This window comes from Pygocentrus nattereri, chromosome 2 (genome assembly GCF_015220715.1).
Source record: "Pygocentrus nattereri isolate fPygNat1 chromosome 2, fPygNat1.pri, whole genome shotgun sequence".
NCBI lineage: Eukaryota > Metazoa > Chordata > Actinopteri > Characiformes > Serrasalmidae > Pygocentrus > Pygocentrus nattereri.
In genome coordinates this window covers 51,667,705-51,683,295 of record NC_051212.1, presented here as the reverse complement: position 1 = coordinate 51,683,295, position 15,591 = coordinate 51,667,705, and the positions used below count along the sequence as shown (strand labels likewise).

General features: G+C 45.9%; 1 protein-coding gene across 2 annotated transcripts in view; it reads right to left on the bottom strand.

Moving 5' to 3' along the window:
• zzz3 (zinc finger, ZZ-type containing 3) overlaps positions 1 to 14,917 on the bottom strand; it is a 32,663-nt gene extending 17,746 nt beyond the window's left edge. Inside the window, exons 1-2 of one of the 2 annotated variants that reach the window (XM_017714680.2) lie at positions 14,795 to 14,917; positions 2,789 to 4,281 (exon numbers count right to left, since the gene is read on the bottom strand). In XM_017714680.2, coding sequence (XP_017570169.1) covers positions 2,789 to 4,215 — 1,427 coding nt within the window. In that variant the 5' untranslated portion in view covers positions 4,216 to 4,281; positions 14,795 to 14,917. Of the gene's footprint in view, positions 1 to 2,788; positions 4,282 to 14,087; positions 14,222 to 14,794 lie in introns of those variants that run through there. The other variant, XM_017714681.2, reaches the window with a different exon arrangement.
• Positions 14,918 to 15,591: the final 674 nt, after the last annotated feature.

The window sequence follows — 15,591 nt, the reverse complement described above, 5'->3', positions numbered from 1 at the left end:
ACACAGGACACTACTACACAATGGCTTCAAAAGTACAGAGTTCAATTTAAAAACACACCGGTCAGGCGTAACATTATGACCACCGCCTTGTTTCTACGCTCATTGTCCACTTTATCAGCTCCACTTACTGTATAGCTGCACTTTGTAGGTCTACAGTTTCAGACTGTAGTCCATCTGTTTCTTTGTTAGTGTGTGTTGTGCTGGTCTGAGTAGACCAGACACAGCAGTGCCGGTGGAGTTTTTAAACCCTGTGTCCACTCACTGTCCACTCTATTAGACACTCCTACCATGTCGGTCCACCTTGTAGATGTAAAGTCAGAGACGACAGCTCATCTGCTGCTGCACAGTTTGTGCTGGTCGTCCTCTAGTCCTTCAGCAGTGGTCACAGGTTATCCACAGTTGGCTGGATATTTTTGGTTGGTGGACTGTTCTCAGTCCAGCAGTGACACCAAGGTGTTTAAAAACTCCAATAGCAGTGCTGCGTCTGATCCACTCAGACCAGCGCAACACACAGTGCTGAGAATGATCCACCACCCAAATAGTACCTGCTCTGTGAGGGTCCATGGGGGTCCTGACCACTGAAGAACAGGGTAACAGAGTATCAGAGAAACAGATGGACTACAGTCTGTAACTGTAGAACTACAAAGTGCAGCTATACAGTAAGTGGAGCTGATAAGATGGACAAAGAGCGTAGAAACAAGGACGTGGACAGAATGATCAGGCATAACAACGTATGCATCTACACTATATATTAGGTCTGCACAATATTATTCAATATCATGAAGTAAGCATTTGCAATATTAATATCACAGAAAGCTGCAAAGGCGTTCATGTGGTCAGATGACAAATTGTGTTCTCATCGGGCAGCCCTGATGTACATGCTGTCTGCTCTGTGGCTACAATCTGGTGTTATTGAGGGTGATGCGGTGCCAAAAAGTGATGCCTTTTTAAGTTTCTTCGACTGGCATTTTAACGTCCGCAGAACAAGATCATTTCAACAAATACAGGCGTGAGCGTTGTAGGTTGAGATGACTTGATTTTCCCTCCTTTCTCCGATTCTCTCAACGCACAAAACCAGTGCAGTTGGCAGTCCGGTGCCCTGCTGGGCCGAGAGATGAATCAGCTGAGCTCCTGCATGGAGAGACCGGCACGGGCTGAATGAGAGTGACCCAGCGCAACCTGTCTACCAGAAGCAGGCTCCGCCAACTGCCGCACCGACAGCCAGCAACGAGATTACTGATCACAACGGCTAGCGTAAACACTGCAGCGTATACATGCAGATGATTCGAAACCGGCCGAGAGACGTCATCCTGCGTGCAGGCAGATTTAAATAACAAACAAAAGATGCTCAGCTGTACTTACCTCACCACAATGTACCGCAAAGCTCTTAAATCCTTTGAGCGCCACAAGCCAAAACAAAGCAGAGAGCAGGTGTGGCGCAGACAAAACAAAAACCTCAGCAAGCGTGTGCAACTCTTGAAGTGAAAGTGCAGCCCTATTTAAGCAGCAAAAGCTGAAATGTCTTAAATAGGAGTCAACAAAACCTACAATAAATGGATATACATACACACATACTGTAAGGATAATGACATCGATCCAAAAACAGGTATCAGTACTGAGCTAATGTCACAAAAAATGCTGGATCTAGCCAAGAACACCACATGACTACACTGATGTGATGATGTTAGTTGTGTATTTTCTCCTGTGGGGTAGTGGAGCGGTGGTTTGAGCACGACAGCCGACTTCAAGATGCTCGTTTTAAGGGAAACGCTTCAAACAGAAATGGTTCACTTTACAGTCTCACCCTACGTTCACACCGGCATCGACTTTTCGCCTCTTGTCGCCGTGATCGCTCAAACGGACCACTGGTTTCCATGGCTTCACTGACGCCAAACACAAATCAGATACCGGGTGAGGATTTACGCCACCATTATTCCACCTGTAGTAGGAACGATTATCCAGGAACCAAAACGGAGCGCGCCGTTTCAGTGGCGAAGATAAAGCACATACTGCGCTGCTTAATTCCTACTGGTGATCGCTACGTCGATTCGCTGCTTATTTGCATGAAGTTAAACCCCACTCAACTTTGTCACGTTGCTGACTCTGCCGACATTGCATTCTCACCACCTTCTGTCCTGTTTCAGCTCTCACTGAAAATGAATGACCTCCAGCTGCTTTATCGCGCTGCCGGTGTGAATGCAAGGTAACAGTTATAAAAAAAATACTAAAACCTTAAAAATAAAGTGTCAAGATCAGTATAGGAATCCCACATTCTTAGCAAAATATAATTAAGTCATACAAGAATGTGTAAAAGGTGATGACAGGTCATCAGTCTTACAGGGCCAGATGTAATCTCGTAACGAGAACATCTGATTTATTAGGGTGGTAACAAACTGAGTGCGAAATTTCACAAGGCATTGGAATGGTTTAGAAGACAGAACTCAAATCAGGGGGACAGCAGTGAGCTCAACAACGCTCTCCGACGAACAAGAAGCATGGAGGTGAATCAAGTTAGCTCAGCTGAAGAACCCTCATAAAACTTCAATGAAGCATGCAAATGTGTGGAATGTCTGCAGATAGCATTGTTAGAAGCTTTCCCTTGATGTGTATTCTCATTACGAGATCATGTCTGCCCCTGCAAGAATATCATGTCAAAAAATTTAAGAAATAAATTAACACAAATAAAAAACAAAAAAGAGAAACATTATTAACACACCCTCAGGACAAACTACAGTATGGGGTATAAAACGGGAAAAGGTTGGACTAGACAACAGGAGACTCCACATACTCTTTGTTGTGTTTGAGCGCCAAGTGATCAGACTCGAAATAGTAGACGTCAGGATCCTCCTCCTCCTCCTCAGCCGGACCGACTGACGGTTCTTTGGTGGATCTGGACACGCTACTCTCCAACAAAGCAACATCTCCGCTGGCCTTGGCCTCTACCTGCTCAGAGACTTTCCCATCGGCTTCAGATACGAGACTTGGCTCATCAGCTGGCGGTTCTATGTGGCAGGCCTCAGCCGAGTCCTGAGGAACCGTTGTGGCCTCCTCCTCCTCCTCCTCCTCCTCCTCGAGTAAGCCATTGTCTGTGTGTGGGGAAGTGGGCTTTGGGGAAGTAGATCTGGCCCCTCCAACACGAGGTGAAGTCCTCAAGGTGTATCTGTGTTCTTGAGGCTCCGTGAAGGAGGGGGGTTCTGCCGGTAGCCTGGAGGAGGCCAAGCCTGCCGTTTCTCCTGAGATATTTGAGCAATCGTCCGAAGGGTCTTGGGGTTCCACCGATTGGCTGCCGTTTGTGTTTTCCTCGACCGTGCGCTCATCCTGGGCCTGACTAGAATCCCCTACCACATCCACCTCAACCTCAACCTCCGGCTCCAGAGACAACACGGCATCGGCCGCTTCCTCGGCTGAGAAGTTTGTTTCCCCATCAAGCTGAGGGCCATTAGACTCGTCAACCTGCTCAAGAAGCGGGGATTTACAAGGCACAATGGGGTCAGGGGTTGAGGGGGCCATCTGGCTGCCATTGGGCAACAAGGGACTGTTTGTGAGTGTCTGTGTAGTAGGGGAGGCACAAGGATCTGCAGGCAAGGACGCAGGTTCTAAGTCCTCCTTATGGAGTTCCGCCAGGCCATTGGTCGCCTTGTGGGACTCATCGGTCTGCAAGGGAGGGACACTCTCCTCCACAGGCTCCGACTTGTCCTTTTTCTCCTCTGGGTCTTTTTCAAGGCCGTGAGAAGCAGAAGCTGAAGATGTGTCCAATTTGGAGTGCTCATCATTCTCCTTGGCTGCAGCAGGTTCAGGGATTTCTGATTTTAGAGAAGGCTCCTCTTCGGTTCCCTGGGATTCCCCTGAGCGAGAGCAGCGCTTAGCCCTCTTCAGGGCAGGGGAGGTTTCCTGGCCTCCTCCGACCCGGACTCGCTCCGAGACGTCCGACCTCTCCGGCTCGTCTTTCTCAGAGACGGACAGGCCCCGTTTCCTGTGGCCGGTCGAGGGTTCACCCTCCGGCTTTCTGTCAGCTACCTTCCCCGAGTTAGCCCCGGCCTGCTGGTGTTGCTGGCAGTCCTGCTTCTTCTTGGGCGATCGAGCTCTGGGAGGCGGCGAGGTCTCCTCCGGCTGGGCGATGCTGCGGTTCCTGAGGGTTCGGCCACAAAAGTTCTCGTCCAATCCATTTAACCCCACTGATGATCTCGTGACGCGCGAAGAACGGGACGCGGCCATACTATGGAGGGTGCCTACTGATTCCTCCTCATCATGGTGCTCTCCTCTGCAGCAGAATGTGGGCACCTGGGAGAGGGAGGGAGGGAGAAAAAGAGAGAGAGAGAGCGAGCAAAAGAGAGGGAGAGAGAGAGAGAGAGAGAGAGAGAGAGAGAGAGAGAGAGGACAGGGCTCAGTATACGATGACATTGGTTATTGATAGCAGCCGTCAACCAGACAGACAACTTGGCCAATGTCAAGATGATGAGCTACTGCCAGTGAACTCCTCACTGCAAGAGATAAAACCAGAGGCTTTAAAAATCACAGGCTAATATTTCTACGATCTTCTGGCTGAGGTAATTAACTGCATCTGAAGAACAACTGGTTTTATGTCATATCAATTCTCTCACCCAAGCACTGAGTCATCACATCTGCACCTGCTATACAGACATAAAGAAGAATTAAAGGCAGGTCACTGCATTAATGCGGACAATACATAAACAACCGCAGCAACACGGTGTAATATTCCAACCCAATGATCCATAAATTCTAAGCTTTGACTGAAGCCAACAAATATCTCCCTTTTACTGCACTGTAATGGCTCCAGCTCTGAAAATCATTATCAGAACTTGCCATTTTCCCCAACCCTTCAGTTCCTACCATAGCGCAACACTTACTACGCTACCAAATACTATATGTAGTATAACATGTTCCAGACGATTTTAGCCAGTAATTACTAAGAGGTAGACTTATTTTCCACTGATGTTTGGTAAAATCAGACTAAACATCAGCTATTATTTAAGAAGCATGAACACAAAGCAGTTTAAAGATATCTTGCCTCTTAACTGCAAACATACGAATCAAAAAGTAATAAAATTTGAGACATTTTACACACATTGCGGTACTCAAGTGCCACATGGATGCAAACCAAAGAAAAATGAATCAATAAAAATCCATCACACTCACATGAAATTTTTACGACCCACTGACTCACTTGGAACGTCAACGTAAGAGCAAGGTATTCCGTACACTTCAGTATTCCGTACACTAGCAACTTTTCCTGTTTGTGTAATAAAAACCACTGATCCTTTTTTCATCCTTTTTTCCATCTAATTGGTTGGCAAGACCAGCTAAGCTGGGTTTGGACATCAAATTTGTGCAAACAGTGGTCGACCCCCCCCAGTGCGACCCGAAGCCAGAGGCTGGGGAAAACTCACGTCCAGTTAAAATGCATTTCAGCACTTTTAAACATATATAACACAAACAAATACTAAACAATGGATTATAACTATGAAACACAGTGTGTTTAATACCGAGCTGTTAATCTGAGTTTACGCCGTCAGCTCAGGGACCCCAGTAGACCCCATTCAGCTGCGCAGCTTCAAACCACCCACTCACTTTACTGGGCTTTTTTCCCCCCATAGTAGCCTCATTCACTGCACATTGTTCATATTAATTCACTTTTATAATCAGTATAATCAATTAATGTCTATTGTTATGCAATTAGATTTCATAAAACTTCAAATAAAATGCAGGAAAACGTACGGAAAACTGCTCCTTCTGTGGAAGCTGGTGTACGGAATACTGACGGCACAAACTGGTGACACAGATGAGGTTTTCTTATTCCTTTAAAAGTATTGGGCCAAATGTGACCAATCAAAACGCATCTCGGTTACTAGTCCAACCAATCATTGCATCATGTATGACTTCGGGTATTTCCGCAATAACTACGGAATCCAGCGCTCTTGCGTTGACTCCCTCTGATCTTTCAGTAATAATTAGGATACGCTGGTCCGGTTCCACAATCATGTGCCTGAACTTCAGGATCCTCTCTGTTCTCAGCTGTTGATTAAGCACAGTAAAAGCATGCTTAAACCTACTGACCTCTAACAGTGTGCGTCAGTGCATTAATATATCTGTGGAAGACTCATCCAAGCAGTGTCCATGCATAAAATATGATTTAAAACACAGAACCAGTCTGAAAATCTCCTCGTCAGCAAGAAGCACAAGCTCATAACGAATTTTTAACCATCCCTCTCATTTGCTGCCTTATCGGTCTTGGAAGCACAAAAGCACATTATGAACTGATACTGCTTGGCCTCATAAATGTACTTTATCTCTTATCTGAGCGTTACAGGTGCTTTTTATGAGCGGAAGGCCAGCTGAGAAAAGTCAAACAGTCTATCGGAGACGAGGAGTCAACATATATAGACACATCTCCAGACCAACACTAGGCCTCCTCTTACTGGAGTCCGACTAATTCCAAACAACACTCCGTCACAGACGGGATATGACAGGTAATATCTGAAACGTGATAAGACGCCATCTGCAGTACATCAGTAATTATTAAGGCACAACGGAATCAAATCACGTCCTGTGCGATTTAGCAAATTTCACTCCATCAGCTATATTGTATTATGGCCTTTCATTCCTTATCGCGAGTTCACTGGAGCAGGGATGTGCCGATATGGGAACCGTGAGCCGATGCCCGGTGTTTATCCGAAGCCGCTGCCTATACGTTTATAAAATGCATCCATCTGGATTAGCAATGAAGCACAAACAGAACAGGTATTACAGATAGAACAGGGTTATAAATGCACATATTTAAGCAAAGCAAAGAGTACAAATGCATCAATTATCAGTTGAATCTAAAAATCCATCCAAGACAGGCATTTTTAAGCAAACAAAAGTCCCACAAACAAAATTTCCATCCTCAGACACCAGCCTGATCTGAAAACTGTAATCCAACAACTGACTCTTAACTAGAAAGACTGCATACGGACCAACTCGATGCACAAAACACTTTAATCAGAGGAGTAAATACGCGAAAGCCAACTCCGAGTGTAAATGCCAAACGTCCGCCTAGATGATTTAATGTTTCGCACTGATTAAACCCTTTTCGCCAAATATCGGAGTGATCCATGGTGCCCTTTGCGCCTGTCAGAACACATCAAATATCCGCCTGTTCGTTCATACCAGCCACTGCTCATTCAGCCATGAAGATGTGTGCACATCCCTACCGCGGACATATTTATCTTGCTTCACGGCCTTGAAAAAAGGAGGCACCTGGACAGAATTTTACCCGTATCTTTTTCACACTCCGCTGAAGCCTCCTGCTGAGACGCTAACGCGATTTGGCCATGCATAAGAAAGACAGAAGCGAGCTGGAGCAGGGGTGACGAGCCGGAGGTTTAAGCTTCTCAAACCGGTTTGATGAACCTAATTTTCCATTACTGTGCATGTAAAGTTAAACACCGTGCTCCATTTTCCCCTTTCAGTAAAGAGGGTCTTCACTGAGCGCACGCCTATGGGCTTCGCTCAGCCAATCAAACCCACAAAGGGATTACGGGGTCACGCATGAGCAGCCCATTAGCAGTGATTTTATTTTTGACACATATTCAGGGTGTAATACAGGGACTAAAAGCAATGAAGTACCACAGATTCAAATGCAGGCATTTAAATGGGGGGGGGGGACAAATCAAGGTACAAACTGCCTCCAACCCTCCCTCAATCACAGATCGATCGGGTGTTGTAATTGGCTGAAACAGGTGTATTATAAACACTGCTACAATACATACGGGCTGCGCTCAAAATGTACCTGATGGCGTTTTAGGGCCACTGCTGATAAAAACAGTAGGACTCTGAGAATAAAGTCGTGATATTTCGAGATAAAGTCACACGGTGTGAGTGAAGTCACAATATTTTCAGAAAAACATCGTACGGTACGATACTTTAATATTATGAGAATAAAACAATACTTTGATAATAAAGTCTCCGAACTATGACATTAAATTGGCATTAATACCAGGAAAGGTCGCAATATTGTGGCCAAAGTGAAGCAGCACCTCCTCGTGTTAAATTGAGGGGCGGTGAGTTGGTGGAGTTATACTTCCATATCAATTTCAGCCATAAAGAAACACGCAGTCTCCCCGTCTCTCCTGCACATCAGCACCAGCCTGTTATTAGCGCAAGAAACGGCTGAAACGGCTCAACAGGAAACTTTATTTAGAATAAAAAGCCAGACGGACCGTCTGAGGAAACCGTCTCTGTTTTGTTGAAGGAAAGTCGCAGACAGGGTCGTCTACACGGCTGTCGGGAGCGTCGTCTCCACACTATTCAAAGAGGGCATGGAATTTCACAGACAGTGAGAATAATAATCAAAGTGATCGATCCATAAGGACTCAGAGTGTGGAGGTGCCAGTACAGCAACCGAGACCCCAACGCATTATGGCAAGCCCCCTACAGTTAGCCCACTTTATCCTCCAAATATGGCGAGTTTATACTCGTAATATTATGACTTTATTCTCAAAATATTACGCCTTTATTCTCAAAGTTGACTATTTTAATTTTCACTAACAGTGGCCCTAAATGCCATCGTCATTAGTGTAAGAACTGGACTTTGTATTGGGCACTCTGTAGCTTCGCTGTGGTCTGGGTGGGCTGCATTTCTACTATACCACTACAACTACATCATCAGAGGCTGCTCCAATCAGAAAGATCTTTTGAGTGGGATGGATTGAGCAATGCAGCCTCCATTACAACAGCAGATTATACTATTATACATGCACAGATCGATCACACACACACACACACACACAATTTATATATATATATATATATATATATATATATATATATATATATATATATATATAAAATATACACACACTCTTTGGCCACTTTATTAGGTACAGTTGCTTGTTAACACAAATAGCTAATCAGCCAATCACACGGCCGCAACTCAGTGCATTTAGGCATGTAGAGGTGGTCAAGACGACTTGCTGAAGTGCAGACCGAGCATCAGAACGGGGAAGAAAGGGGATTTAAGGGGCTTTGAACGTGGCGTGGTTGTTGGTGCCAGACGGGCTGGTCTGAGTATTTCAGAAACTGCTGATCTGCTGGGATTTTCACGCACAACCATCTCTAGGGTTCACAGAGAACGGTCAGAAACAGAGGAAATATCCAGTGAGCGGTCAGTTGTGTGGACGAAAATGCCTTGTTGAAGTGAGAGGTCAGAGGAGAATGGGCAGACTGGTTCCAGATGATAGAAAGACAGCAGGAACTCAAATAACCAACCAGAATCTCTGAGGAACGTTTCCAACACCTTGTTGAATGTCTGGCACGAAGAATTAAGGCAGTGCTGAAGGCGAAAGGGGGTCCAAACTTTTACCAGCAAGTACCTAATAAAGTGGCCGTTGAGGGTATGTTGTGGACATGGTGACGTCTGGTTCCTATCACCACCACTGTAAATACACCTGAACCTCTACAATTAACCATTTCACACCGAACCCACTCTGAATGACTTGGTTTACATCTCAATGACTGAATAATACTGTACCTAATAAAGTGGCCAGTGAGAGTGTGTGTGTGTGTGTGTGTGTGTGTGTGTGTGTGTGTGTGTGTGTGTGTGTGTGTGTGTGTGTGTGTGTATATATATATATAGTGTGTCTCTCTTTTCTTTCGTTTTTCACCGTTTAACAGGGTATAAACTGAACGCAGGGTATGAAATGCACCTGTTCTCGGTGAGGTAAACAGGTTTTAGCTTATACTACAGCACTTCATTAATGTACAATGTTTTGCCCCACATCACAACATTTACACCAGCGCGTTGCTTGAAACCTCCCCATCGTTCACATCAACAGGTCTTCAAATTTCAAGGGCCGACTCTTTTTCTGACGACGTGATAAATCAGCCTGGGTGGAACGTTCCACTCCATGTTACATGACGCCTGCACAGAACCGTGCTCCCAAGATCTCAGCCTATTTTCTATGTAGAGAAAAGCAACACAACTAATTTATATGTAGAGAAGAGCAACACACTGTTTTCCAACCTGGACCTCAGGGCCCCCACAGACAGTCCACATTTTTTCTTCATCCCTACGCTGTGAGGTAGCAAAAATATGGACCCCCGGGGTGGACCCGAGACCTCCCAACTTAACATTATTGATCATTTTATAAGCACCAGAGAAAGACATGATATGATTGTAACAAACAACCTGCACATCTCTACCGCAAATAAATTCCTGAACTTTGTTTTCAACACAAACCATTAATGAACGAAATGAACGAAAGTGTAGCACAAACGTCAAAACTAGCCCCTCGCGACGGGTCTAGCGGTCACAGCCACTAAAACGTCAACGCAAAACGACTAATTCAATAAACTGTCTGAACCAGATAGCCTCTTCAACGTTAATACATAAATAATAATAATAATAATATTATTTATATGGCATTTATGTATAAGTGCCATATACTTTATGTATCCTGCCTTCCGCCCGAAGACTGCTGGGATAGGCTCCAGCACCCCCCCGCGACCCTGACGGAGAAACGGCTTAGAAAATGGATGGATGGATGGATGGCACTTCTCACGCCGGTGGCAGCTCAAGGTGCTTTACAGACAGGTGATTAAACAGAGACACAAGAAACCAAAATAATATATGCACTGATGTAAATAAACCTGCACCTTTTCTGATGAATGTCTGCATTAAAACGGCCTGTTTTGAATTCATATGAGCAGATACGGACTTCCCCCGGTGTTTATTTGTTGTAGCTAAGCCACATGTGGAGCCTCTATTTCAGACTGGCTAGCTCTCACTGTGAGCTGTTGACATGCTTCAAAACATTGCTTTATTACAGCCACCAAGAGGGAGATTAAAACAACACAGATGTGAATTCTGTGGCCAGCACAAAACTCAGCAAACACTTACATTTGTGGCATTAAAAAGGCTTTTAGGACAAATTTGGAGAAATACGTACATGCTGTCATATGTAAAAGCTGTCAATCAGCAGATGCTGCTATAACAAGAAGAATCAATGCTCTCCTGGAACTTAACTACATAAACCAGCTTCTTAACGGCGAGTTTCATCCCTTGTTAGTCTGTGCCCCACTCTCCCCTAGCATTGGCCATCATATAAACCAGTATAAACACAGTATAAACACAGTATAAAACACCCACTTTAACTCAATAATGGGAGGTTAACAAACTGGAGTGTTGGGATGCAGGGAAAACACTGAGGGGTGCAGGGCAGTGGGCCTCCAGGACCAGAGACCAGAAACACTGATTTAAGTGACCAACCAATCGCAAAGCACTACAGATGCTGCAGCCAAAGAAGCCAAACTGAGAAAGGGATCAGTAACTAAAGTAGATATGATATGCTTGAGTTTAACTTGAATACCATCAAATCAAACAGTCTGGGGAAAGTGGACGTAACGTAGGCTACGTTTCCACAGCAGGCAAACGTGGCCCAAATCATCTCTATCTTCAGATGTGTGTCTGTGTGGCAGCTGAATCTGACATTTCTGACTCCGATTTGAGACGCTTTCATAGGTGGTACTGGAATCCGATCTGCGGCAGTGCGACTCAGTCTGAACAGCCAGATCGGAATTCATGCGACTTTTACGCCAGTCCAACTCGACCTGCGTCGTCATTCCGTGCTGCTGAGACTCAAATATTCAGGCTGATGTTTCTGTACCAAAACATTAGAGGAGACTCATCGCAGCCGCTCTGTGTTTGAAGAGGTTTCGGATGAAACGCCGCAGCGTCAGAGAACAGTTTAGTGAACCCAAGGACACGGACCACAGAAGTGGCCGTGGCCGAATACCAGACCTGAACTTGAACACACTGGGGGTGATGAGCCCAGCTGTCAACAACTGGAACTTCATAATCGCTCCTGTGACGCTGGTGAAGACGAAACCGGGAGCGACTACTGTGAAGCTCTGATCTTCTGCGCACGTGGGTCCCTACAGGCCAATTTCTATGCATGAGCAGATCTCCAAAACACACTTTTGTATTTATAAAAAATAATAATAATAAATTTAGTCAAGTACACGCCCAGGTACGCACCTTAAATTCCTAAAAAAAAACATTCCGCTTCTTGTCCTTCCTTCTTTCGGCCAAGGGATCCACCACAGAACAGGCTAAAACGAAACCACAACTAACCTTCTCAAAATGTTCGCCTGATTAAACGGTTGAGACGTAAACAAAGTCATTGAGTGGTTTTGCGTGAAATATTCCGTCCTAGAGAAACTTAGACTCACAATTGTTCACAGTGGTGGTGATAGGAACCAGAAAAAGTCTGAAAAGTCGAAAAAGCCTTTAAAGGTGGAGGGCTACGCGAAGGGTGTCGCGAGGCCAAATAGGCCCCCAAAAATTTACTTTTCCATATTTATGAACATTTTTACCATCATCAACATAAAACCAAGTAGGCACATGTAGGTTCTCCGGTGGTTCTGAATGGTAAATAAAACGGCTACATTTACACTCACCGGCCACTTTATTAGGTACAGTTCAGTTGCTTGTTAACACAAATAGCTAATCAGCCAATCACACGGCCGCAACTCAGTGCATTTAGGCATGGAGAGGCGGTCAAGACAACTTGCTGAAGTGCAGGCCGAGCATCAGAACAGGGAAGAAAGGGGATTTAAGGGACTTTGAACGTGGCGTGGTTGTTGGTGCCAGACGGGCTGGTCTGAGTATTTCAGAAACTGCTGATCTGCTGGGATTTTCACGCACAACCATCTCTAGAGTTTACAGAGAACGGTCCGAAAAAGAGGAAATATCCAGTGAGCGGTCAGTTGTGTGGATGAAAATGGCTTGTTGATGTGAGAGGTCAGAGGAGAATGGGCAGACTGGTTCCAGATGGTAGAAAGGCAACAGGAACTCAAATAACCAACCAGAACCTCTGAGGAACGTTTCCAACACCTTGTTGAAAGTCTGCCATGAAGAATTAAGGCAGTTCTGAAGGCAAAAGGGGGTCCAGCCCTGTACCAGCGAGGCGTACCTAATAAAGTGGCTGATGAGGGTATGTTGTGGACATGGTGGCGTCTGGTTCCTATCACCACCACTGTAAATACACCTGAACCTCTACAATGAACCATTTCACACCGAACCCACTCTGAATGACTTGGTTTACATCTCAACGACTGAATTACACGGAGATTTCGGAAAGTCGGAGGAATTCCCTTTTAAATGGATCGCGTTTGAATCTATAACGGTCAGTGGATCCCGGTCGCACGTGCGCACGCGTTTTTTTTTTAAATCTCAAAACCAGGATTTCGCCCAACGGTCGACTTCAGTGTAACCGAGCGTAGTAGCGCAAAACCTACAGCCGTCCTGCTGCACCTAAACAGTCAAAAAAGCACTTTTAAAACGTCCCTGCTCCTAACAACAGCGTTGAGTGGACGCTTGTGCAAAAATTCTGTACATTTGACGCACTTTTTGCTTTAATAAACCTCCAAAAAGTGAACGGTTTTCTTTAAAATAACGTTAACTTGTGACTTCAACGTTACCAGCTCTCTCTCTCTCTCCCCCACCAGCAGGCAGGAGGAGCGGGGTGCAATTTGCACTTCGCTTGCGAAAGATTAACACATGAACTCGCCTCTTTTCCAGCATTTTGTCCGTTCATGAACTTTTAAAAAAGCAAGATATCTCCTCGCCTGCCTTTAGCCGGCTGGCCTGAGCTCTGCGCTGGGGCCACGGCGTTGCGCGCTAACAGCTAACCGGCTGCGGAGCTCAGGCTGCGGCCAGGCTCGGTGGAGGTGGCGCGGGGGAGCTGGAGGTTAGCACGGGTGCTCCGTTTTGGCGATACCGGAGCAAAATGAACGAGCTAAAACGTGGAAAATGTGAGAAAGGTGTCTCCCCGAGCCACTGCTCTGCTCCCCATAGACCTCCTGAAGGCGAGAAAACGTGATCTGCGTGGGATGAAGGGGGTTTAAGCAGCCCGTAACGTTAACGTTACTTGCCCCGGCGACACCACTTAACTTGCTGCAGCACAACGGCAGTAGCAGCAAACAAAACCAGCCAACGAATAAACAACGTGCAGACCTCGCATTACCGCAAAAAACTTCGCTCTGAACCCCCCAAAAACGTGACTGAACTGTGCCTCACCGTAACTCACCCAGTCATGGGAAGTTAGCCAAGCTGCTTTTAGCTGTCTTCTACCTTTAAAAAGGTAAATAAATAAACGGAATAAACACAAGAGCCACGAAAACTCGCTTTAGCCCAGCGGCTAGTACGGCTAACCTAACCACACTCGGCGGCGCATCAACACGATTCGCCAGCGTTCTTGTTCGAATTCTCCCGTTCCACCTTAAATGGTGCAGCGGTTACATTCTGGCGCCTGAGGCTCCTGAATGTAACCGCTGCACCATTTAAGGTGGAACGGGAGAATTCGAACAAGAACGCTGGCGAATAGGAAGCCGACTCCAGCCTCGTCGCATCAACTGCTTCACTGAAAAGAGTGAACTGAGAATCGCTTTTTGGTGAATAAGCGAACAGTTCGTTGTAGAAAATGTGCCCGGCTGTCACAACAAGAGAAGCGCGGACACATTTTGGGGTTTGTTTATGTAAAAATAAAGGCCTGGCGTTAGCTTTAACTGGCTACTGTTGTTAGCCCGCCGCTAAGCTAAGCTAAGCTAACCGCCGAGCGAGGGTTTCAACTTTTCTTCCCCCCCACGCGCCTTTTTTCCCGCGGCGCATGGCTTTAATGCTCGGGGCCACTTCTTTCAGGTGTTGTGTGCTTTTCACGGACGAAGAGCAGAAGATGGGGAAGACTTTTGGACGGGAATAATCTGAGGGTTTGTGAAGCTGGAGAATCGTACTTACCTCACTTCCGCAAAGCGTCTGCTGCACAGTCGGCAGCTGCCATGTTTCTCTCCACTGAGCTGAAGTGTGTGTGTGTGTGTGAGTGAGAGAGAGAGAGAGAGAGAGAGAGAGAGAGAGAGAGAGAGAGTGTGTGTGTGTGTGTGTGTGTGTGTGTGTGTGTGTGTGAGAGAGAGAGAGAGAGAAAGAAAGTGTGTGTGTGAGAGAAAGTGTGAGAGAGAGAGAGAGAGAGAAAGTGTGTGTGTGAGACAGAGACAGAGAGAGAGAGAGAGAGAGAAAGAAAGTGTGAGAGAGAGTGTGTGTATGAGAGAGAGAGAAAGTGTGTGTGAGAGAGAAAGTGTGTGTATGAGAGAGAGAGAGAGTGTGTGTATGAGAGAGAGAAAGTGTGTGTGTGTGTGAGACAGAGAGAGAGAGAGAGAGTGTGTGTGTGAGAGAGAGTGTGGGTATGAGAGAGAAAGTGTGTGTGAGAGAGAGAGTGTATGAGAGAGAATGTGTGTGTGTGTGTGTATGAGAGAGAGAGAGAGAGAGAAAGTGTGTGAGAGACTGTGTGCATGTACTGGTCACTTTATGAGGTACACCTACCTTGTTTCTACACTCACTGTCCATTTTATCAGCTACACTGACCACCACATAGGAGCACTCTGTAGTTCTACTGTTGCAGACCGTGGTCCTCCCCACCCCATTCATCAATGGCCTGGACCACCACTGAGCAGGTGTGGAGCATTCTGAGCATGGGTTCTTTGGTAAAAGCAATGGTTCTATATAGAACCACTTCATGCTTAGCTGGTGAAGTGGTTCTT